Here is a 25,928-nt window from a genome sequence, read left to right on the forward strand (position 1 = left end):
GGAAAAATGTTTCTTATCCTTGACCTTAAAAATACTGAATGTTCAATATGTCCCTAAGTCGGCAGAAAACAGCAGGTGAAGTCATTTTACCAAGATTTAGTGTATTTGCATGATTAACAGTGGAAACCAGAAATTTCTTTTGCATTTGAATATCCTATAAAACTCTTTTATTCAGTGACGCCTTTCTGACAGCAATTAGCTTTGCAATTAAGCATGTAATTAAAACGCTTTTTCTTTCATTCATGTGGAAAAGCAGCACAGGGGAAAAAATTCTCTACTTCTGGCTATCAAGAATACATAGACATGCATTAATTTAAGAGAAATTGTAGCTCTAAAATTTTTGTTTAAATAAGGTTCATAAAGAGGACAACTGAATTTTCTACTCAGTACAGATAAAAAATCTGTGTTTATTTGTGCAAATCATATAGTAGAAACCATATAGCAAAATGAACTGCTGTATTTGGAACAGTAAACACAGTATATATTCCCCTGTTGACACTTCAGAACATTTTCTAGATGAAATTGCAAAACCAGGAATGATCTGGAAATTTTCATTGCACAGTTTCATTGCACGGAAATTATAGGCTGGGAGAGGCAAATGAGACGCGGTACATTAAAGGCCAAGACATACACATAAGAGTTGCAGTTAAAATACAGGTACTGATTCCTTAACCTGAAGTTTATATCAAGAAGGTGGGAGTTCGTGTTTTGTGGTAGTAGTAATGCTATAAGAAATATCCAGATGGGCATTGACAGTATTCAAATTTAAACTGCCATTTGGAGTTTTTGGAGCCAAAGAAGAGCTGACACCCTTTTATATTGAATCAATCTCTGTTCTAAACTAAGTTTATCCTTTCTATATACGATACCATACATCATGTGAGGGATATTTCTCCCTCTCCAAAAAACCCCCAAACAATATACCATCTATCTGATTAAACTGATGGTAAATGAGGCTGCAGATATTCAAGAACAATTACTTATAATGATTATAGAAAGTCTTTACTTCAATATATCTGGATGAACCTATAAAATATAATAGGCAGACTATGTTCCCCCAAAGTCCTTTTTCATGAATTCCTAGATGGTAATACTCAGCTAGTGAGTCAAAGCTCATATAGAATTGAGACTTGCAAGGAACATCAAGGGCAAGAAGAAGAATTCCTATTGCTACATTAGTAATAAAAAGCTGAACAAGAAAAATTGGGCCTGTTGCTGAATGTGGTGGCTTATTTAGTTAACAGTGGCCACAGATAAAGCTGAGCACCAGATTGGTAAAGCCCTAAGCATTCTGATTGGATCGCATGAGCAGATCATGGACTAGAGGCCTCCTGAAGTCCCTTCTAAATTACATGGCTCTGATTCTAGGGAGTGAATTGTGAGGTGGCAGAGAAATTCACTGCATCAGTCATGCACAAGATCACAGATTATGGGCCAGCGACAAAGAACAGACAAATGTGGGACAAATTTTTGTCAAGACTGTTGACATCAACGAGCAGTACAGTGCAAGGGCAGCTGTTGAGGAATCCATTCAGTGCAGGTAGCTTGGTTTGCAGCTGCAGTGGGAGCTGCAGGTTGAGCTCTGGGTGGGAGGAGCCTGAAGCAAGGGGCCATGAACTGCTGACTTTTTGCATAACAAAGGACCCAGGGACCTGTGGCCCAGCCAGGTGAGGGAAACACTCAGAGACACAGCAGGAGCCAATGACCACAGATGCTGGGGCACTTAGATTGTGAGGGTGTAAAAGCCCAGAGATTCCTTTGTTCAGAGTCCCTGCTTGGAGGCACCAAGCTTGGGCTATTTAGTTATTTAGTTATTGAATCAAGATTAAACTATTGAAAGATCTGGACATCTGAGACTCTGCTATGGGAAATGGTCGGTCGAGCTGGTAATGGTGTGAACATGACTGTCAGAGTGGCTCCTGGATGGTCGGACAGGCAAGTTTCCTTAACATAGCTACCTTCAACAGGACAAATGTTGATGTGAGGCAAACAGATAGAGGATGCTGGTTCTGCTTTCATGGACTCTATCCATGCATATGTTTGCACACAAAGGAAGTGACACAATGGAAGTCTCTCTCACATCACGGAAATATTAATGTTTTGGTGAAAGTCCATCTCTGGTCTAGAAATGCCCCTGGTCTCCAATGAGATGTGCCACAAATCATGCTGGCAGCTGGAAACAAATTTTTAGCCAGGACCAGCAATTGAATATGTTCATTTTTTATGAGTGAAATGATTTCCTGTAATTTGCTAACTAAAACAAAGTTTTATAGCTTTATTTATCACATCGACTTCAATAAAGGGGGAGTGGTCTTGTTCACAAATGCTTAGAATGCCTTCCTATAGCTGGTTCAGGTTATAAACAATAGGATTATTACCTGCGGTTCTAAAATGAAAGTGGTGAGGATGCAAAGGTACAAGAATATTTTCATTTCCTAAGTTTTTATACACAAAGACAGAATTTTGAAGAAGGAGAGTGATTTCTAATAAAAATTTAAAAGAATAGTATCAGAAACAGAAGAGAACTTACATCCTAGAGATGTTGGGGAGATTGGAAAAAGCATCTCTTGGAATTGTTCTTAGATGAGTCTCCATAAACCTCCTAGAGAAATAAAAGTTTGGCAGTTAATTTCCTTTGGTAAGTACAATTTAACATTAAAAAGTCCTCCACAGCTTCAGCTCTACTCCAATATTTTTTGTTCTTATCTTGCCTTTTCCCAGTGTTGCCATCTTTGCCTCATTTCTATTCCTGTTCCATTATGTGGCTTGCTTTGTTTGCTGTGCTTCATCAATCTAAATTACAGCTTTCTGCATCATCCCTCCCAAGAACTCAGCAGTCAGTGGTGATGATGGGCCTTTCAAGGTCCACAGCATGACCAGCAAAACATATTTGCTCATTGAAGTAAATGAAGTATTAAGAGAATAAGCATTCTCTTCATCATTTCAGGCTCCACAAAGATATCCTATCCCTCATTCTGAGCAAGAAATTCAGGTATATCAGCCAAAATTGAATTAGAGCAATTACATACTATCTCTACAGAATTCTCTATTTTCTTTGTAATTAATACTACATTCTTCTTCCAGACCTCTGATGGGGGGTGGCATGTACCTTACCCATCTGCAGGAGATTTCAGAAAAACCCACAATATTTAAGGGAGATACTTATCAACAGCCAAGCTCTTAACAGATGAATCTCTAGCAGACTCACTCCTCTAAACACGAAAGGAGGAAATGCTTTGGAAAATCAGCCTACAATGTCTGTTAAACTTGTAGTTACAACTTGTTGTTGTTAATCCTTGGTTTTCCAATAGAGTTTGGGAACACACTTACAGAATTTCTAGTCAATGAATAATTTGAAGAATAATCAAGAACAAATGATAAACCTTTCCCCTAGTTGCTGTTTAACAACAGTTAAAGAGAAAAGAAATAAACAAATTAGTATGATTTCCTGATTCAGTTTAGTTTCTGATTACCATAATTGTATTTGATTTACATAGACAAATATATTATCATCTTGAGATTTATCAAGGTTCTGGAACTTACATACAAGAAATAAAACTGTAGAAATAGAGTTTAATAATAACAATAGCTGTAGAAATTCTTAAAAGTTTTATCTTGAATTAAAAGTATAAATTAAGAGAATGTACATTCCTATAATCCCAAGGGAAGAATCTACGTCCCAAGTGTACCTTCTCCACTCCATATACTTGTTGCAAGTATGACTGAAGACTTCTACTTTTCCAACAGTGAATTGATGTTTCTCCTGACCTCAATACACCTGGCTCCAGCCAAGCCCCTGACTGGTGGAATGTCAATTGGTCCAGAGGTTATCGCTTATTCCCCTGTACCCATAGCATTGTGACACCCATACCAGTGCTCTCTCATCCTTCTCCCTCCTCCACTTCACACACTACTTCCTTCCATTATCATAATCCTAGACAAAATATTTGTAGAAAACCTCTGTACAGTCCGGCACAGCCTGCTGATTTTGTGGTTCTGTGTCAACATTTGTCTGTATTTCCAGGCCTTTGAGGAAGCTGACAATAATTACTGTGGAAGTTCTGGTTTCAGCCAGGTTTTAACAGGTCTTAAAGTAAAATAGTGAGAATGAGGGACCTTGATGGGCTGGAGAAGTGGGCCATCTGGAACCTTACACAGTTCACCAAGCAGAAAGTGCAAAGTCCTGCACATGGGGAGGACTAACTCCAGGGTTCAACACTGTTGGGAGGAAACAGATGGAAAGCAGCTTTGCAGAAAAAAACCTGGGGTCCTGTTGGACACCAAGTTGAATGTCAGTCAGCAATGTGCCCCTGCTGCAAATAAGTCTAATGGTAACCCAGGTGCATTAGGAGGAGAAAGCAGTCTTAAGGCTTCCACCTTAGATTGTTAGAGCTCAAAAGCCAAGAAAAATATCATTTAAGTCACTTTGGACTATCCAAGCTCACTTTTAATCCCTCTTATATACCTCTGGTCCCCTGTTCCCCTAAAAAATGCTGATCCACACATTGTTACTTTCAATCCCCAATCATTACATTACTTAACTTACCACTTAGAAATAATTCCATTTTCTAGAAACTGAAGAATTTAAACATCATCCTAGGTCTCTTCTTGACCTCCTGCTCTTATGTCAGACAATCATCCCACTCCATGAATGAGTGGAGTCTGACCCATCATTCGTGAGCTACGTTAAATGAGCTCCCATTAATCTTGAAATCTTACATTAATCTTGAAATTTACACATCCTGTCAGATAAGCCTGGAAATTCTGGATAAATAAGGAAGCAAAAAGCACTTAGTAGGCCATGCCAGTGTCGAGAGGACATTATCTTAACAGGATCTGGAGGCAAATATGTGAAAAATCCATGTGAAACCAGTATTTTCCTCACACATAAATTGTTTCACATTTTCTATATTCAGAAATATATAAATATATGTCTAACCTTATAGACATTATTTTAACATCCACAGCAGTATCAGTGATATTACTTCAGTAAGATATATTAGGAAAGTAAATATATATTTTATGTAGTTGTCTCTTCATTTTTAAAGAATTTTTAAATGCACATCTACAAAACACAATAAGTAAATACAGACCACCCAAAGAATTTCAGATTGAAATTACATGGTTTATAATTTGAATCATGTCAACAAAAGCTATATGTATTTTAATGAACTATTCTCCACCAATACAGGGGGGGAAATTTACCATATGTCAATATGAAACAGAGTTTGTCAATTTGAAACAAAGTAAAAAATTTTACATCCTAATTTCTTTTTTCTGAGAAAATTATAACAAGTAATGACCTTCCAGCTTTTATATAGGAGAAATAAACATGACAGCAAAGTAATGGCTAGGTAAAGACCTGTTGACACATTTGTTTCTAGGTTTTTATATCCAATTAAATCCAACACACACAAAAATATATTTTTTTAATTATTCTGAAATAAATGTGTTGTAGTCTTTCAGTGGTGCAAAAATAGCTATGAAAAGACATTTCACATAGTGAAATTCATGCTGAGCTTACCAGAAGATGATTACCAGCCACCTAGTGTCCAATGCTAGTATTACCAATGTGGTAAGAATGAGGGAAAGATTAACAAAGCAAAGGAACTCTGAAAGTGCGGAATCACTTCTGAATATGCAAGAAGACTATATAGCTGCTTTCCTACAATTAACTATCAGTCCAACAGAATAACATAAAGTATCTCTCAAAACTGGCCCAGCCCTAAGAAATTAAATAATAGATGCTTTCAAAATGAAAGTGTACAGGTCAGTGTTTGGGACAATTAGGTACTGAAAGGAAGTTCTTACTGCTAATGTATCCTCTTCCTACAAATTGAGGTACATATGGACACTTTCAGACTGACAGGCAAGAATTCAGGTTGGTTACTTGCTAATTTATAGCAAACAGAAAACACCAATCCACAATGTTGGAGCTTATCCTTGCTCAATTTGTGATCACCCACTGTTTATGACTGAATTTGAAAAACACCAATCCACAATGTTGGAGCTTATCCTTACTCAATTCGTGATCACCCACTGCTTATGACTGGATTTGAGTCAAAAAAGATTACTTTATAGGAAAGAATGATCCCATCCTCAGTCAGTTTTCAAATGACACCAAGCTGGGCAGGAATGTTGATCTGCTTGAAGACAGGAAGGTTCTAGAGAGGATCCTGCACAGGCTGGATTGATGGGCTGAGGCCAACTGTATGAGGTTCAACAAAGCAAAGTGCCAGGTCCTTCACTTGGGTCAAAACAACCCCATACACTACTCCAGGTTGGGAGAAGAGTGGCTGGAAAGTGGCCCAATGGAAAAGGAGCTGGGGGTGCTGGTCAACAGCAGCTGAACATGAGCCAGTGTGTGCCCAGACGGCCAAGAAGGCCAATGGCATCCTGGCTTGTGTCAGAAATAGTGTAGCCAGCAGGATTAGGGAAGGATTCATCCTCCTGTACGTCTCTGGAAACCATTCCATACCTTTGGTCATCCTTCCTGCTTTCTTTGTATTTCTTCCATTTCTAAGTAAATCTTCTACCCCAAGTGACAATACCTGCTCTACAAGGTATTCAAGGTACAGGCAAACCCTAAATTTGTAGAGTGACAAAAGTATGCTATCTGTTCCTTTCCCAGTATTTTCTAATATTAGATTTAGGTTTTGGCTTAATGATTATTTGTTTTGTGTGGGTTTATTGCAGGTTTTTTTGACTCTTCCTAAACATGAATTCAGAACTAATGCCAAGATCTAACATAATGTCAAGATCTCCTCCTGATGAAATTATGAGCTCAGAATCTGTCATTTTTAGTATATGTATCTTTATATGGTTCTCCCACTGAATCCTTTCCTCTATAAACACCAGCCTTTATTTACCATTTTGTTTCCCAGCCACTACATCCTGTAAGAGCCTTCTGAAATTCTTTATAGTCAGCTCTTAGCACTACTACCTTAATAACTTCCTAGCATGAGTAAACTTTGTTACATTACTGTTCATCCCCTTTTTTCAGGTCATTTATAAGTGTATATTAAACATCCTAAGGTCTTACCCAGATCCCTGTGGAACTTCCTTTATTCTTCTCCTTTGTTTCCTACTTTTAATAAATAATCTTTTTGGAGAGTCTTTATCCAGATTGTCACAACCTTGGAAATTAACCAGACTTTTTTTTTTCCCCATAACAAAGAACTAAATTTTCCCTGTATATGGAAGTGTCTCCCTGAGGAGGAGGTAACTGCATTAACTTATATTTAATACACAAGATTCTTACATAAACATTTGTATTGGGTAGAAAATAACAGTGAAAGCTATTTCTTAAGGAAGATCTGAGTAAAGATACAAACATATGCAGAATGTGTTCTCTTTGATCAACCTCAAAGCTTAGATTTATTTACTTGTATATTAACAGCTTTATCATAGTACTCCAGTACCATGTCTGCTATCTTTGGCAGTTTCTCTAAGATTCTAAACCTTAAGTGCTGTACAGTCTGAAATACCAGCTGGTACTCCATTGCTTCGGTTACTCGTAATAGAAATGTCAGGGATGCTGACCAGATTTCTGTATCAGCATTTATTAGTTTCCCTCATCCTTCACTGAGGATTTTACACAATCTAACAGGGAGAAAAAAAACCCTTTGACAGGCAGCCATTGGATTTTTAGTACTAATCTGGAACCTTTTAAAAGAGGCTACGTATTGAATGTCCATTTGCATACCAGATACACTTCTCATAGTTGCCTGTATTTAACTTGCACTGTCATCACCACAAGTCAACACCAAGTCATTCCTTATATTCCTCATATAGGAAAAAAATCAAGAAACTTATATTAATTATTTCATTCATTGTTTATATATCTGTCCTTCATGGACCAAAACCCTGTAACTGTGGGCATTGTAGGAGGACAGGACATAGATAGTTCTTGCCTCCAAATGTAATGTAGGACTGCAGAGAGATATAGATAAACATGAGAAGTAGAAAGCTATATATTTATATACATAATACACACCCATTTCTGGAATAGGGTTGCTTTCTTTTCCCTGAGCCAGAGCTCTGTCATTGTTGTAATTTATAAATGAAAGTTATTTAAGTAAAGTGAATATGAAACCAGAATTACTGCTTGTGTGTGTTTTCAGTAGAAATTCAAGCACTCTTGAAGCAACTTCCTATGTAGTTTATGTGCCTTTTATATACCAAAAATTAGGTTTCAGGGATCTTTCTGAAATTTAAAATCTGTCTGAGACTGTTCTATAAAGGCCTCTGAGGCTTTTAAAGCCTCTTTCCTCTCTGTCACATATGACCTCAGATTTCTTTGTCTCACAAAACCAGATGTTGCTTTTTTTGTTCTAATGGAATAGCAGGAAATTTCTTCATTTACATTTTCAGTGTAAAAAATACTATTAACTAAAGCATGCTGTTCTATAATCCCTGCTCAGTTAGTCAGGTTCCAATCAAATTCCTTCCTTATTCCCAAATAAACATTTAAAAATTTCTTTAAATGGACATAGTTCAAGTGGTCTGTAGTGTAAATAGGACTTGCTGAAACATTTTCAGTCTGGGAGAATGGCCTCTATAGTCCAACAACTGTGTAATACATGTGTCTGACTCATGCAAAAATCAAGAAAATGAACAAAAACAACAACAAAAAAAAGAAGAAGAAAAAAAAGTAATAATATGCAAATACAAAGAAAGAAAGAAAGGTTAAGAAGAAAAATATGACATCATTTTGGTGGAAAGGGTAAAGATTATCCTCTTTTCTTCCTGACAGCCAGAAAAAAAGATAATTCTTTGCTTAGAGTTGGGATTTTGCAAAGAGTATAGATACACATTTTATGAATTATATTAGAAGCAAACCTTTCCTTTTCAGCTACATGAATTTCAAAATTGCCATGAGGAGTGGCTAAGGCTCAGCTGAATGCATGTGGGTCATGGTCAGACTTGACAGAACATTGTAATAGAGGTAGTTTCTGAGGAAGTCAGATCATTTTTTCCTTTGGAACTTAATTTACCCATCAAAAGGAATAGAATTAATTTTCTAATAGCTATGTTAAGTTCTAGACTTTCATTTTTTTAACCTTTGTTCACTCTCCTGTGACAGAGGTTTACCTTTTCCTAACTTTCATCAGTCCTTGTGGAGGAAGGAAGAGGAATGTTACCTCTCAGAGAGGTTCTGCAGGAAAATTATATTTCATATATTCTTAGTTTATATTGCCATTTGTGGAAACTCACTAATTAAATGGATAAGGAGAAAACTGCCGTTTTTTGCCATGGACTCTTTTAAACCATTTTGGTGGGTGTTTCTTTTCTGACTAATGGATCTTAGTTCCAATGACCTTTGTTAGTTACTGGGGAACAAGTGTGTGTACTGAATCTTTGGAGTGTCCTGGAGCATGAAAACCTAAACATTATCTTACTGGGTCATGAAGAAAGCTCCATCTCACCCAAGATCCTGTCCTGAACATTGACCAAAAGCAGTTGCCCAGGGCACAAGATACGAATAATCTCATATACAGGGATCATATTAGAAGAGCCAAAGCTCTGACAGAGTTGAAACTGCAAGGTATGTGTGGGGTAACAAAAGGGACTTCTGGAAGTACATGGTCCATGAAAGGAAAACAAAGAAACTGCGGGCTCACCACTCAGGGGCACAAGGGATTTAGTGACAAAGGACATGGAAAAGACCCCAGTTCCTTCTTGGTATGGTTTAACCCCAGCTGGCAAATAAGCCCCAGACACTGTTCACTCACTCCCCCCCGGGTAGGATGGGGGAGTGAATCAGAAGAGTAAAAGTGAGAAAATTTGGGGGTTGAAATAAAGATGGTATCTATGCTCGCTGTGTCCCCTCCCAGCTCGGGATAGTGTGAGAAGCAGAAGAGGCTGTGACTCTCTAAGCACTGCCAACAATACTAATACATCCCTGAATTACCAACTCTTTTTCCAGCACAAATCCAAAACAGCACCACACTTGGTACTATGAAGAAAATTAACTCTATTCCAGCCAAAATCAGGCCACTTTTTTGTAACTTAGTTTTTTTTAATTTGCTCCCAGGCCTCTTAAGTCCTTTTCCTGGCAGCACAGCCTAAGGAAATGGGGCAGTACCTGCAGTAGAGGATACACTAAAGAAGCACAGAAGGGTACTGGACATACAGCAATCTATGGGACCAGACGGGTTGCACCTAAGGGCAAAGGGAGAGCTGGCTGATATCATTCTGAGGCTACCCTATCATCTTTGAAAGATCATAGTGATCAAGGGAAGTTATGTCTGAAAAAGAAAAGCAGCCTGCATGTCTTCTAGTGAGGCAAAAAGGAGGATCTGAGGAAACACAGGCTAGTGGCTGCTATGCAGTTGTTTTTTGTATGCAAGTAATTTTATACATTTGAATGTCCTTTTTGCAGGTGCTATGTACGCAATCAGAGGCAAAACATATTCCTTTACTTTCATCTATATTTCTATCTTAATAATTCTTAACATTCAGTTTCACTTTTTTACCTCTGCTGAGCAGCTGGCAGCAATTATAGGCACTTAGTGGTTCTCCGATTAAACACAATAGTAGCCAGCAATTACAGCCTGTTCTTACTCTCCTTCCCTGTAGGAAGTGAACCTCTTCAGATTGCTCTTTTCAAAATTTTGTGTTCCTGTTTGAACTTTCTTTGCAGCCATTTATAGACTTTTAGCTCAATATTTCAGAAACATGGCTCTTCTCTACTGTAGAGTACATTTCATTGCAGGCCATTATAAAAGTTTAAAGTTCAGGGTAAAAAAAGTTACAGTACCATTTAGGTCAAAATCAAAATTTAGTTCAAAAGTAATGAAATAGGAATGTCTGTGATCAAAATAAAAGGAACTATATGAAGCTGTAGTGTTTTAATATGGCAATTGGGTGAAGTGCCAGGTAACTGGAAACGGGGAAGCATTGTACCCATCTTCTAAAAGGGTAGGAAGGAGGACTGTGGCAACTACTGACCTGTCAGTCTCATCTCTGCTCCTGGGAAGATCCTCCCAGAAGCTACGTTAAGGCACATGGAGGACAGGGAAGGGATTTGGGACAGCCAGCACAGCTGCACCAAGGGCAAGTCCTGTCTGACCAGCCCAGTGGCCTTCTCTGATGGAGTGACCACACCAGGGGACAATGGAAGTGCTACAGATGTCATTTATCTGGACTTCTGTAAAGTGTTTGACACAGTGCCCCACAACATCCTTCTCTCTAAATTGGAGAGAGATGGATTTGATAGGTGGACTGTTTGATAGATAAGAAAGTGGCTGAAAATGGTCCCATTCAGAGGGTTGTGGTCAATGGCTCAATGTCCTGATGGAGAACAGTGAAAAGTGTTGTGCCCAGTAGTGGGCAAATACACAAGTCTTGTGCCCAGCAGAGAATAATATCTTCATCAATTACATAAACAGTTGGATTGAATGAACCTTCAGCAAATCTATTGATGACACGAAGCTTAAGTGGTGCAGTTGCCACACCTGAAGGATGGGATGTCATCCAGAGGGACCTGGACAAGCTCAAGAAATCGGCCCATGGGAATCTCATGTGGTTAAACAAGACCAAGCACAAGGTGCTGCACCTAGGTCAGGGCAACCCCCGGTATCAACACAGGCTGGGGATGAACAGATTGAGAGCAGCCCTGATGAGAACGACTTGGGGGTGCTGGTGGATGAGAGGATCCAGCAATGTGTACTCACAGCCCAGAAAGCCAAACGTTTGGCTGCATCCAAAGCACTGTGGGCAGCAGGGTGAGGGAGGGGATTCAGCTTCTCTCCTCTGATCAGGTGAGACCCCACCTGGAGTACTGCATCCAGCTCTGGAGTACTAAGCACAGAAAAGATATGGACCTGCTGGTGCAGGTTCAGTGGAGGGCCACAAAGATGATCAGAGGGCTGTAACATCTCTCTATGAGGAAAGGTTGAGAAAGCTGGGTTTTTTCAGCCTGCAGAAGAGAAGGCTCCAGAGAGACTTTATTGCAGCCTTCCAGCACTTAAAGAGGGCTTCTAAAAAGAAGCTGGGGACACATTTTTAGTAGAGCCTGTTGCAATAAGTCAGGGGGTTATGATTTTAAACTAAAAGGTGATCAATTCAGACTAAATATAAAGAAGACATTTTTAAAATGAACATGGTGAAACCCAGGCACAGATTGCTCATAAAGGTGGTAGATAAATCATCCCTGGAAGCATTCAAGGTCAGGCTGGATGGTACTCTGATCAACCTGATCAAGTTGAAGATGCCCTTGCTCTTTGAAGAGGCAGTTGGACTAGATGATCTTCAAAGGTACATTCCAACCCAAACTATTGTATGATTCTATGCTGTTAGTGAGGATTTTCTTGCTATTTTCTAAGTCCGTGAGAGACTTTTCTCTCTCACAGAAGAGGTAGCAGGGAATGTAAACAACCAAGCCACCTGCAACCTTGAAAAGTCTTGTTTATGGTATAGTAGAAAAATATTTTGACAATGGATGTTTTAGGATTTTGGCCAATCACCCCCAAGGGGTGGCTGGTCCTTTGTCCAATTAGACTATGAAGAAAAAAGTCTATAAAAGAGTTTGTAAAATAATTAAATAAATCAATCTTGCTGCACAATTCCTGCCTGCTGGATCTTCTCTCCTCCTCCTCCCTACGGCTGCGGGACACGGTGATACACCATAGGAACCAGGCCTGCGGTAATAATTCTATGCTAAATTATATTAGGTTTCATTTCAATTACCTTGACTGGTTCTTCAGCCTCCATATTTATGTATCTACTTATTTCTGAGAAAAAAATAGCTCAAACTTTTCATGTTGTGTGATTCAACCTTTCTTCATAAAGAATGCCATTTAAAATACCTGTTTCTTTAGATCCAGACAGATCACACTCACTGACTTGAGTTCAAGAGAGAACTAATCTTCTTTTAGTATGTGTCAGCAGCTCATTGCCTAAATTGATGCTTAAATTGTAATGTTTAATGTTTAATGTAGTTGCTCTCATTGCTTCAACTTGAGTCCATAGCATTGCACTTTGCAAAATCCTGAGTATCATTTCCCATTGACTTGTGTAAGGTATCAGGGCACAGGCTGGATTGCACAATCTTGAATAGAATAGAAGCTGTTGACATAAAATGGCCTTTTGTAGATGGGTCACTTCTCGTTTTTGAGTAAAACAAGCTACTTTTTCTACTCTCCAGATTTTGGCTACCACATAGTAGTCGCCTAGGTATGGTCAACCAAAGCATGTCTAAAGTTGAGTTTTTGAGGAACTGAGACTGTACCTCATTTTTCTTATTCCTGTTTTGGAAGATTAGCATTTCACAGTAGTCTCTCTGAACTGCATGTGGGAAGGTTCAGTCACACCTGGTGATGAAGGCAGATCATTTAGACATTTTTAAAACACTTCCTGAGACAGTCCAGTTTTCAAAATATAATCACCTTTTATAGACTGTTTTGAGGTTCTGTAAACCCATGTTAAGGAAAACACCAAACATTTATTGATTTTGAAAATATATAAACAGTCTGTATGAGTCAGATTCATGAAAAGTTGCCCTCTTAACTGATATTAGCTATTTGCAAAAAAATCTGTAAATTACCCCTTAGTAGTCACATGAATTTTTCTTTTTCTTTTTTTTTTGTAAAATTTAAGCTTTTTCTTCTCTTTTACAGATATATCAATAAGCTCTGTTTCCCAATTCAAGAGAAGGCTGTTGTGTGCTTCTGAAGTGTAATGGATTGGAAATTTTATGTCAAAAGAAAACACTGTAATGAAAACTGACTACAGTAGCAATTCAAGATTCAGTGTAGTGTAACACTTACAGAATCAGTCTGTTGAACCTCTGTTGAAATCAACTCTAAAAATAGAGTTTTTTTAACTCTGGTATAAACTACTCTTTTGCTACTATGATGATCAAAACTCGTCATCTTCTAGGACAAGGAAATGGTACAAATGAATTTCTACTGCCTTATCACCAGTGTCTTCTGTAAAAATGTGTGATATTCTCATTGAGGTTAAGCTCTTCACAGCATTTACAAAAGAACTACTTGCAATCCTTCTGCTTTCTGTTGAGCAAGTTTGGTGTGCAGTTAAAAAATGCTGAAGTAATGCTTGTTTCTACTAGGAATGGCAATGGCTTTTTGGTTTGAGGTTGTACAGTTCCCAGCATTTGATGGGATTCTGTGCCATGACACAGGAAATTTAAATGTTCCAAATGTACAAGAAATGCTACTGATACAATGACTGATAAGGAATGAAAAATAATATTGTATTCAATGTTTACAAGATATTATTTTGGTCTTTAGCAGTTTCTCTGCTCCTTTACTGCCACTCATTCCTGTTCTTCATTTGCTCACTTTGAGTTGGCCTGTGTGTGCACAGTAAAGCAGTGCACAGTTTGTAAATAACATCAAGAACCCTTATAACAGTGCTTCAACTTACCATTGTGATTATGAACAAATCCTTTCACTTTAACATTTCACTTTAACTGCGATGATAACACACACTAATTTTTCAACCTAGTATATTGGACCTACTGTATGTCAAATGCAGGATTTTTGTATGTTAACAGCAGGATTATAGAAGCAATACCATGCCTTTCTAAGCAAAATATGTAGGAAAATATAATAACAAGCATCAGATTTGACAAGAAACTATAGTTTCATGTAAAATACAGTATTTAGAAAACGTTTTATGTTGCAGTATGTACATGGAATTATTTAAATCATTACCTGAAAGACAATTGATAAAACAATTTCACGGATTTGGTAAGTATAATGGTGTTTGGTAAAAAAAAAAAAAAAATTAAGAAGGTTCAAATCAGGTTTTGACTTCAGAAATAGTTAAATACTTCTACAAGTGAAAATAACTCACTATTTTTTGGAAAATGAACTAATTGCAACTAAAACATTATTTCAAAAAGTGCTGCCATTATATATTACCTCCAGAATATACAGAATATATGGTTATTTGACTCCAGGCAGCTTTTCAGCCACTCTTCCTTCAGCCTGAATGGACTTTTCGTGCCCCATGTCCAAATCCCTCTGTAGAGCCTTCCTACTCTTCAACAGATCAACATTCCCACTCAGCCTGGTGTTGACTGCAAAGCTGCTGAGGGTGCACTTGGTTCCCTTGTTCAGATCATCAATAAAGATATTAAACAGAACTGTCCCCAACACTGAACTCTGGGGAACATCACTTGCGACCAGCTTTCAGCTGGATGTAACTCCATTCACCACCACTCTCTGGGCCTGACCATCCCATCATTTGACCATCACTGACCCAGCAAACACTACACCCTATCTATCAGCTTGAGTCCTTCCTGTTTTTCAGAGTCTTTCAGAGAAGACAGACCAACAAGCATTTAGTTCCCAAGGTATTCCCTAAAACATTTTTAAAAAGAATTATGCTACACTCTTGACCTTCCATTGCTTTGTCACCATGGCTGAATTAAACAGTAAGTTGCATACTACACTAGGTAATGCAGCAATTTTTTGCCTATGGAACTAACACAAGTATTATCTGGTTCAGGGAATTTAAATCTACTCAATTTTTTCAGTTCGTTTCAAACAAAACTCATACTGACACTGTAATTGGATAGTTTTTCGAGATTAGCATTTGATATGTTTTAAAGACTATACTGAGTTTTTATGATATTACAAGTTTCTCTTGAAAGTATTTTTTTACTGTGTTACTTCATGTTTCCAAAGATTTCCTTTTCTGGGCATGACTTCCATTTTCTGAAGGATAACCTAATAGTTTCCTTCCGTTGTCTAAGCATGTCAGTGCTCCTCATGTTTTTTTAGACTCTCAGTACTTCAGCATTAGAATAGGGATAATAATTATGTGCTTAGGTTGCAGGGTTGTCTTGTGAAGATGCATTTATGAGGCTCCATACTTAATTCTGAAGCAATGAAGTCTATAAAAAGATAACTATTAGAATTACTTGAAATCACAATATCTCTGAATTTCAGACAATTCCTAAGATTTAGGTTTGGGGGAAATATTTTAAATCAGTGTAATTTATTTTGTATGTAAATTAGAGACATCATCGCCTTCAGTACTACTTATAGCTTCTGTGAACCAAAACGCTCTAAATTACACATTAAGCAAATAAAAAAGTGGATGCTGGTGATGCAGTTATTACAGGTAAAACTGTTTAGTCCCTATATATTTTGTTCTCCAGTTCAAAAAACCATGTTTATCAATAAGTATTTATGAGCACTTGACATATCATTGCTACTTCTAAATATCACATTTTAAATGTGTAAAACGTTGCACAGTTTCCGTATGTCCTTTATTAAAAGCTAACAATAGCATGGGGAACTAAATACACCAGCTGATTCACTACATCTTAGCCTGGTATCCACATGCTCACCCTTGCCAATATAGTAAACATGACATATTAGGGTTCCTTATCCCTGAAGGGTGAGCTGCCTTGCATTAGTCAAAAGGCAGTATCCTACCTATGGCCAATATATTGGAGCAGATGTAGAATTGTAGCTTAATACCAGATGTAAAGAGCATATTCTTGACAACTCTACTGGTTTTGTGTCTATTTATTTACCAGTTCCATTGTCCTTGCCTAATATCCTCTTGTTCAATTTCAATCAAATTTGATTGTGTTGATGTGAAAACACCACCTGGGTACAGCATAGAAACCATATTAATATGGGAAGGGAAGGGAAGGGAAGGGAAGGGAAGGGAAGGGAAGGGAAGGGAAGGGAAGGGAAGGGAAGGGAAGGGAAGGGAAGGGAAGGGAAGGGAAGGGAAGGGAAGGGAAGGGAGAAGAGAGAGATTAAGTTATTTAAGTAAGTGAATGCAGGAGACGAAATGCACACTAAATAAGAAGAAAGACTTTATTAGTTTTATTGTCAAAAGAAAAATAATTAAAAGCTACAAAAATACATTTATAAAATGAAAAGCATTGAGAAGTGCATTGAGGTGATGCTGTGATAGCGATACCATCTGATCGTGTCATCATAATGAGGGCAAGAAGGATATTACAACAATTCAAGCATTATGATGCAATTATATCTTTGGACAAATGTTCACTAGGGCTTTGGTGATCTGTATGTGTAAGTAAATCTTTACCTCCACTTCCTAGTCATTAACCTCCACTTCCTAGTGGAACTGCTTGCACTGAAAGGCCAGGATCTCTTCTGCCATATTCCTTCCAACATAGAGGAGGTTACAGCACCAACTGTTGCTCTGCTCCAGCACTTTGCTGGTGGAAGAGAAAAACACTGCCAGCCAAGGGGCTGGGACAGAGATCTCCTCACTACCATGCATGTATTGCCACTGTCATAGCATGGAGGACTGGAGACAAGGATAGGCAAAGGCAGAAGCAAAGGAGGACCAGGAGGTGGTAAAATGGCAACAGACCAAGTCAGGGTGTCAGCTATTCAGAGAGAGGCATAAAAATATAGATATGACAAAATAATTGATAAGTTATTCCATATTTTTAGTACTGAATTTGCATACCACTTGGAATGGCTTCCCTGCCAAAGTATGGTATGTGTATATATTATATAAGGATTATATAATCCTTAACTTCAGGCAACAAGACAAGAATTACCTATAATATACACAACCTTTTTCTTTCTACTTCTCTTGTTAATTTCCCAGAAAAGGAACTAAAAAAAAAAAAAATCTTATGTTGAAAAAAGGACATCTCCAAGATCAATTCTGCGTATGCAGGCATTCTGGATAAGCACCTGCATTAACTATTTTTGGATAAATACATTACAAACAGTTTAAAATAAACACACTTTTCTGGCTTAAGTTCATGTCACTTTTCTCTAAAAGAGTTAGAAATAAACATTTATTGGAATTTCTTATAAGCATTTCTTAAATAAAGGTTTGCCCCATTGTCTTAAAGTAGGGTAGAGAAATGAGAACAGTCCTGATTGAATAATCAGAATGAAACTTTAATTGGAGTTTCAAGATCCTGTGCACTGAAAAGAGCTCATCATCTCCAAAAGCTGGCAAAGTGTTCTTAGACTCACCAGTCTCTTAGTCCTACAAACCCTACAAAACTGAATAGCCACACAAAAAAGTTTTTAAACTGGCAATCTTGAGGTTCACATGTTACCACCAAGAAGCAGAATTACTTTGCCTAAAGTAACAAACTTGCTGGATTTAAGGAAAATTGTAGAGGGTTTCAACATAAAATGTGCAGATGTGTACAGTTACATATTTCATCTCAAAGAAGTGTTCATTTGTTCTTAACAGAAACTTCAATTATTTTGGAATCTTTTGTCTTTGATTCAGAACTATTGCCTATTATATGGCAAAAGGATGAAAACATGATGGAATAAAGGTAACACGCTTCACAATCTCTCACAAAAACTCTGCGTGTTATTTTATCTGCCATGTGCAAATAATCCAGTCTGAAGCATCTGAAAACACTCAGAACTGCAAACTGAAGCAGCAAACACATATAAGTAACTGTTATGGCTCCCATTTAACATATGGAGGTAAAGAAGTTTAAGACATTTACAGAGAGCAAGGGACTACAGAACTACGTACAGCCCACCAGACTTCAGCAATTCAAGTAAGAGAACAGAAGAAAAATGAACACACTTCACCCAGAGAGGAAACTTCAAACTGAAGTTAAAAAGAGGGGTGGTTTTTTTTTTTTTGTTTTGTTGCTGTTATTTGGTTGATTAGGTTGTATTTTGTTTGTTTGTTTGTTTGGGGGGGGGGGGGGTTGTGTGTGAAAAGAGCTCTGTTTCCTTATTTCCTCAGATAATTTTCCCATTTGCTTTCAAATAAAACACTATTGCAGTGCATGTTCTACACTATAAAATCACAATTGTCATTACCTGGAATATTTTCTTGATACAGTAGGGAGTACCTGTCTTGAGAAGTTTGCAATGGTCACTCTAGTTGGTGCACATGATTAAATTTCACCCAAAATAAACAGAAAAATATTTTTCATTTGTTTTTGTTAATTATTTCTCCCATGGAAATAAGATCTTCACTGTGTGTTTTTGTCTTTTCAAAACAATAGCTTATTATTTTACAGCCCCCATTATTACATATATTTAAAACACTAGAATTCTAGTGGCCAGAGTGCTTTATTTCTGGAGCTGTATGTAGAGAGGTACCTCTCAGCCATCAAACCAGCATGTTTCAAGGAAAGTATCAAATTTCATTATGTGATCTCATTGTTTCTATTAACTCTTTTAAATGTCTGTACAAAGGCATTTGCTTCTATAAACTGAAACTCCTATATTTTCTAATTTGTCATGGTAGATTTCAAAGAACACACTACTTGGTAGATTTCATAGAACATACTATAGTAACATCACTGCAATTTCAACCTAAATAAACTGTGTATATAAAAGTATAATAACAAAAAAAACTTGTATAATTTAGAATCTTAACTGAAATATTGCAGTCTAACCATCAAAAAAATTAAAGGCAAGCAAAAATAATGGAAATAAATAATTTTTTCTTTCTTTCTAGGCAAGTGATCAAATTAAGCTTTTACTTTCAGTGTTAAAAAATCTGAGCAGCATTCAAATAAGTTCAAGTAACTTAATGGTTTGTATTTTAAAATAAAGTCCTGAGAATCATTATCAAGACATAAACCAATCAATCTGTTACTGTTTTATCTTGCAATTAAATCAACTGAGTTTGAGTTCATTTACTTTATCAGAAAGTAATCTATATTTACAAAAGAACCTTCCCACAGAGACTAGAAACATTTTGTAACTCAAGAAACAAAGTAAAAGCCAGGAGTGATTTATCTGCTCAGTTTTAACTAACTAGCAGGTGCCATTTCAGTCGCACTACAGTATTTAACTGACAGATATGACATAAGATGCTCATCTGGGCTGGCAGCAGGAACTCAGACAAGATCTACAGTGCCTGTAATGGACCAAACACTTAGGCTTAGGTACCTGAATTCTCTATCACTTTGGCAAACTCTAAATTTGCTGCTTTATCCCACACTCCACACTTTGATCTGAAGTACTCCATCTCCCAGAGAGTATACTTGGATTCTCAATTCTCATGGATTTTATTTATTTTTTCCAGCTTTAACAAAGAAGCTGAAAATGCACAGAGGATTTCGTGGAACTCTGTGAGGTGACACATCCAATCCCTATCAGTTTCTAATCACAAAACTTGTTTGATCTACCCTTCCTTCCCCTCATCTGCTAAGCACTTGCTACACAGAATCCAGCCTAGTGCTCACTTTGCCCACAAACAGCCCAGTTACTAATTTTCCAGTATTTTACACAGAACTCTTAAGATCCAATGAACAACCATCTCTTCGCAGCTCTTTAAGGTTTGAGAGTGATTTTTCCTACCTCCTCCAGCCACACGCAGAGTGTGCACACTGCCGTTCCCGCTATCCCGTACCGCCCAGGTAATCTGCAGCACTTCTCCCCTCTCGCCACTTCCTCATCTCACAGGACATTAGCTCAGAGCATCTCCTGCTTGCAAAGTATGACGACTTTGCTTCCCTAAACCATCGCAATGTACTCACAGGGTCTGGGTATCCTCCGGAAGGCTGGGAATGAAGTAGATGTCCCTGCAAGTGATTTTGTAGTCCTCCCAGTCGGAGCACTCGCAGAAGTCTGAAGGACACCTCTCTATGCCCTGGCTGCACAGCACCAGCATCAGCAGCAAGTGAAAGGCTACCGTGACGCACAGCATCTTTCGCCGTCCGCTCCCGCTCTGCCCCTCGCTTCTCCGAGGGGACGAGGAGACTCCAGAGCTGCAGGGGCAGACAACGCTGCCCCGCCGGGACAAGCTGCCGGGGAAAGGCGGCACCTACGTTGGACAACGCCGCCTCCTCCCTAAGCGGGGTCAGGAAAGATCTCAGCAAGCCCTGCGCGCCCTCGCCATCGGGCAGGGTCCCTCTCCTTGCCCCGGCCCCGCGCCCACCCCGCCGGCCATCCTTCCCCGCCGCTGCCGCCCCACAAGGACCCGGCCCCCTGCTCCTCCGCACCCCTCCCGCAGGGTCCCCCGGGGCCCGCCCCCGGCAGCGCCCGTACCCCGGCTCTCACCGCTGTGTCCCGGGACCCCGCCGCTCCCCGCGCTTCGTCCGCAGCCGGCGGATCCAGCGCAGCCTTGGGGCGCCGGGGCCGCCTGCCGCGGGCGGCCGGGACTGCGTGGGGACAGCGGGCTCTCAGCCCTACCCAGCCCAGCCCAGCCCAGCCCAGCCCTGCTCTGCCGGGGCGAGACTCACGCCGGCAGCGGGACCGGCCCGTCGAGCCGTTTTCAAAGGCAGCGGCGAAACGTCGGATCCCGACCATTCCTCCTGGCATCTTTGCAGAAAGGAACAGAAGGAAAGAGGTTGAGTAAGAGCCATACTAACTCACCTATGAAAGCAGTGAAGTTAAAGCAGACCTCTACGACAAGCAAAAATTCACTGACTACAAGTTAGATATGTGCTAAACGTAAAGAAGTTTAAAAAGCACTGAAAATTTAAAATTAATGATTTTGAAAATGACAGGATGGAGCAAAAGAGGACAGAGTAGCATTTTCCACATTATCAGAAAAGATGAAATCCATTCACTGAAGAAAAAAAATGGGGGGAAAAAAATCTAACCTTGACAGAAATAAAGTGGAATTATTGTCACCTTAAGTAGGTACACAACAAGAAAAATGTCAAAATAAATGTTTGTAACCTTCAGAGGAGGGAACTTGAAAATGTATCCTATGCACAGTGTAAATTAGACTACAATATTCTTGGATAAATAGTTCCCCTCCAGCTATGTTAGAGTTATTCCAATGTTTTGAGTACAACACATCAGACACTATTTTGATATAACTCTTTAAAAGTACTTTAAGTCAGCTGACCAGTATGTGTTTCCTAAATGTAATGAATCCCTTTACTGCATCTTTTAAAGGTAAGCAAATGACACTGTGCCCATAAAGAAATATAACATAAATCCTGATCTTAAGGGCCTATGTTAAGCAGTTAGATCTTGTGTACGTGAGGGATCCCATCAGTTACACTTATTCCTGTTTAGGATGGGATATCCTTAGGGGTGTCCCAGAGAGGGGACAAGCTGAAGCACCCACAACAGTGTCCTAGACAACTTCACACTGCATTGCATGAATTCCTTTAGGAACACTGGCTGCCCTATGTCCTGTTCAGTCATGTCCTTCTGACACACTGCTCACATCTGTAACTCACTTGCAGCCCTAAGAGCCACCATCCACCACCATTTTTTGGTGTCTGTACCAACCTGACTAAATAACAACGAAGCCACAGGCAGATCACTGAATTTCAAGGCAAATGAACAAGAGAGATACACACTCCACAGAGGCACAGATGAGACAAAAGGTGTGACTCAGTCTTGCCAAGTCAGACATGGAGCTCTGTAACTGTTCACCACTTTGCTCAGTGCTAAGGGAGCAGATTCCACTATGGCATAAGCCAGACTGGCTTGCTCCAGGCTGCTACCAAGGTTTTCAAGGTTGCCATCTCTCAGCAGTGGAATCATGTTCTTTCCCAGCCAAGAGCTAACGCCACATTTCATGAAGAAGAAAGCCACAAAGCAGTACAGGTTCTGAAAGTGGAAACACACCTAATTCTGTGCTGCTGCCCCATCTGGTCCTGTGCCACCCATTGTGTCCTCTTTGGAAGCTAGATGCGCCATATCCTGTTTGGCACAGTAACTGAGAGTCAGCAAGTACAACATTACCACAGTTGTTACAATCTGCAAAACTTATATTGCTGTCCAACACACTCAGAGTAATATTGCCTGGCATTCATGAGGCATAGCCTGTCTTCCTGTTTTAGGAACCATAGACAAGATAACAATTCTCATCCACCTATTATATCAGTTGTGGGACACAATTGTATTATTTCATAATACTTTGAAGTCTTACTGATCTCTGAGGGCAAATCACAAGAATGGGGTAGCAGTGCAAGCTCAGGGTTCCTTACTGTGTGCTCCATTCAATGCCACTGATCTTTCCCAGATCTGGAAACATCACCTCAGTGCCCACCTGTACTGCAGGGAGGCTTTTGCCAGGATCTGTGGGACTTGTCTTCTTTTTTCTTCTCATGCTGTTGTGGTTTCCATGGCCATAATTTTTAAAAATCAAATGCAAATATATCAGAGACCAAACAAACATAAAAGTTTAGTGGAGTTAGGCTTGCCTTGGATCCTCTATCCAACGGGAATAATCAGCCACTTAATGAACTTCACTTAATGTGTTACATGTTACAAAAATCATGCAGCGCTATACCTGCCTATAGGGTTTTCCAGGATATCAACATTCTCATCTGGTTTTCTGCTTCTTACTGCCAAAGTAACAGCTTGTCCCAGGGACACTGTATACCATATTAGAAATAAGAAATGAAAATCTCTGCTCCTTTTGGCTTTGGCAAAGAAATATGGGTTGACACAGGCTGACACAAAGCATACAAAACCATATAGCAAAACAAATGCATCATCAAAGGAATTTCTGTTGTCTTTTGGACCTATCTCTCAGCTGTCATGAGCCCATTCTACACCTGATTTCCAGGTGTGGTGGGTACAAGTTATAGTTGTTTCATCCAGCAAACAATATTGCCCGGCACTGTCCAGAGGCAATTTGTCAGCTTCAAGCAGCACAAAATTCTCTTCCAGCTTAATCTCTGTTTTCTCACAACCAATTTTGATGGCTTAGTATGACTCTGAGCATAACAGAGGAGTTCCTACTTCTCACAACATGACCTCATTTGCCAGAAAAGACCAGAGATGGGAGACACATCTCTAATTACAGTACTGCTGGAGTGATTTGTTACAATATCTTGTGTGTACTCTCTGGCAGCCCGCCCCTTTCCCACTTTTATTCCAACTTCAGAGTTACTTTTTATGTATCACTGTGCATGGACAAAATAAAGGAGAAATAGTTTTACTGGTGGGAAGATAAGTAGTCCCAAGATTTGTGTCATTCACATCATAAACCAAATCCTACTGACTCATCTGGCATACTTACCTTTACTAATAGGGTAACCTGCATTAACTACTCCATCATAATTGTGTTTCAGACTCTTAAATAAGAAGAAGGGTAATTTGCTTCATTGCTCTTTCACTGAGAGCAAAGTATTTTGAATTATTTTTCATTTATTAGGGAAAAAGAGCATGCACATACATACTGGCATCAGAAGCTTTGGCATGCCAATGCCTCTGTGGCAGTGGTGATAGTCCAGAAAGAATTAATGGAAGGAAAAGTATCCTCCCAGCTATTTCTAAGGGATCAAAAATGGAAACTGTGAAAGATTGTATACCAAAGAAATGGCAAGGCTGACACAAAGATGTTTGGAACAGATTCTAAAATAAATAAGAACTGCTTAATATATGGTTTCTGGGCTTGAACGATAAATGAGAGAAGCAAGGGACTCCTGTTGCTGAAGGCCTGATAGTCTTGAAGGAAACAGGACAGAACATGTAACTTCAGCCTGGGAAGAGCTCCAGGTCTGGATGCACCTCCTTCTGTGCTTCAAGACTTGGCTTGCACATTCTGAACCAGGAACATCAACAGAGTTCAGAGAGAAAAATGACTGTTGCTAACCACACGGTGTTTCCATGGGCACTGGCTTCGCTCGGAAGAGCAAGATGATGTTTGCATTGTAGTTTCTAGCATGTTTAAGGAATTTGCTGGTTACAAGTCTGCAATCACCATTCAGTTGTTTCCCTCTGTCAGGGCTCTGTCCTGGCCAACCTGCCCACCCCAGCACCATGTACCCTCTGTGACAGCTCTGGGTCAGCTCAGGACTGAGATATTTAAACACTGAATTCATTCCCAGCCTGATTCCTGCAGCCCTGTCTTGCTGACTCATTTTCCTGCATTTCCTGGGGACCGATGTGAAAGGTAGCATTGTCTCTGGTCTTCTCTCCAGTCCTGTCTCCTTGATAGACCTTGGACCTACACTGTAGTCTTGTCTCCAGGTGTCTCTTGCTCCTCCTATCTGGATCCTGGATCTGTTTTCATTCCTTGCCTTGCTGTGACTGTCAATATTACCAACCCAGTCCTGCTGAGATGCTGCAGGACTGTGTCACTCTCTGTGCTGTGGCCACACCTGGCTCACAGCCTGCAGTCCTTCCCTAGAGCAGCCTGTCAGAGCTGAGAGCACTGATGGACCTGACTCCTCCTGGCCTCCACTAGGACCTTCCCCCAGCCTGCACAAAGCCCAGGACCGTGTCAGCCTCCAGGGCTATCAGTCCCTGCCCCAGCACTACCACACTGGGGCTGGTCTCCAACTGTCCTGCCTGGCCATGGCTGCCACCTTGGCCCTGCCTTAGCCTGTCCCAATTCCCTCAGGAGGTGACAGTACCTGGGGTTGTGGCTGCCCCAAAAGCCACCAGCTTCCCAGACCCTGGCAGGGCTGGTGGGATAGAATCGGCTGCCAGGCCCTGTCTGCTGCTCTAGGAGGATACCCTGTGGCTCCTGGTGCCTGGCCCTGAGGGAGCTGCTGGCCTTGCATTGCCATGCTCTGTCTTCTTCTAGACAGTTCCTGGTCCTTCTGTTCAACTTTTTCAAGAATAGGCCCAGTGATGGGGGCACTAAGAGTGTAAGTCTACAGATAACCCCAGGCTAGGGAGGCTTCTGAACTCTAGATCAGAATGTAAATTCCGAATAGAAAAACACAGGTAGCAATGCAATAAGATGCAATAAGATACACCCTGCATGGCAGAAATATGGGAATATGCTGCAATTATTCCAGTTTACTTCGCATTTATAGAGTTGTCTGGAATACTTTATCATCAAGAAGTAGACAAACAGGATTCTTCACAGGATAGTAAGGAAAATGGGAGGTTTAGAAACATGACCTGTATTGAAGGAATGATAGAACACAGTTGCTTAGCTTAGTCAAGACTGGAAGCGTTTTAAGCTGTAAAAAAGAACAATAATCAATAGTTCTGACCATATCAGTTTTGAAAAACGATGGCATCTAGCAGCTTAGAATGACTGGCAACTTTTCAACCCTGTAGACTATTAATAAATGTTCCTCTTTTATA

The 25,928-nt window shown here is 39.7% G+C and overlaps 1 protein-coding gene across 4 annotated transcripts in view; it reads right to left on the reverse strand.

Moving 5' to 3' along the window:
* TSHR (thyroid stimulating hormone receptor) overlaps positions 1-21,034 on the reverse strand; it is a 61,234-nt gene extending 40,200 nt beyond the window's left edge. For 2 of the 4 annotated variants that reach the window (XM_048308102.1, XM_048308101.1), the window contains exon 1: positions 20,450-20,818. In XM_048308102.1, coding sequence (XP_048164059.1) covers positions 20,450-20,619 — 170 coding nt within the window. In that variant the 5' untranslated portion in view covers positions 20,620-20,818. Of the gene's footprint in view, positions 1-2,530; positions 2,603-20,449; positions 20,819-20,960 lie in introns of those variants that run through there. The other 2 variants (XM_048308099.1, XM_048308100.1) reach the window with 2 other exon arrangements.
* Positions 21,035-25,928: the final 4,894 nt, after the last annotated feature.

Source organism: Corvus hawaiiensis, chromosome 6 (genome assembly GCF_020740725.1).
Source record: "Corvus hawaiiensis isolate bCorHaw1 chromosome 6, bCorHaw1.pri.cur, whole genome shotgun sequence".
NCBI classification, from domain to species: Eukaryota; Metazoa; Chordata; class Aves; order Passeriformes; family Corvidae; genus Corvus; species Corvus hawaiiensis.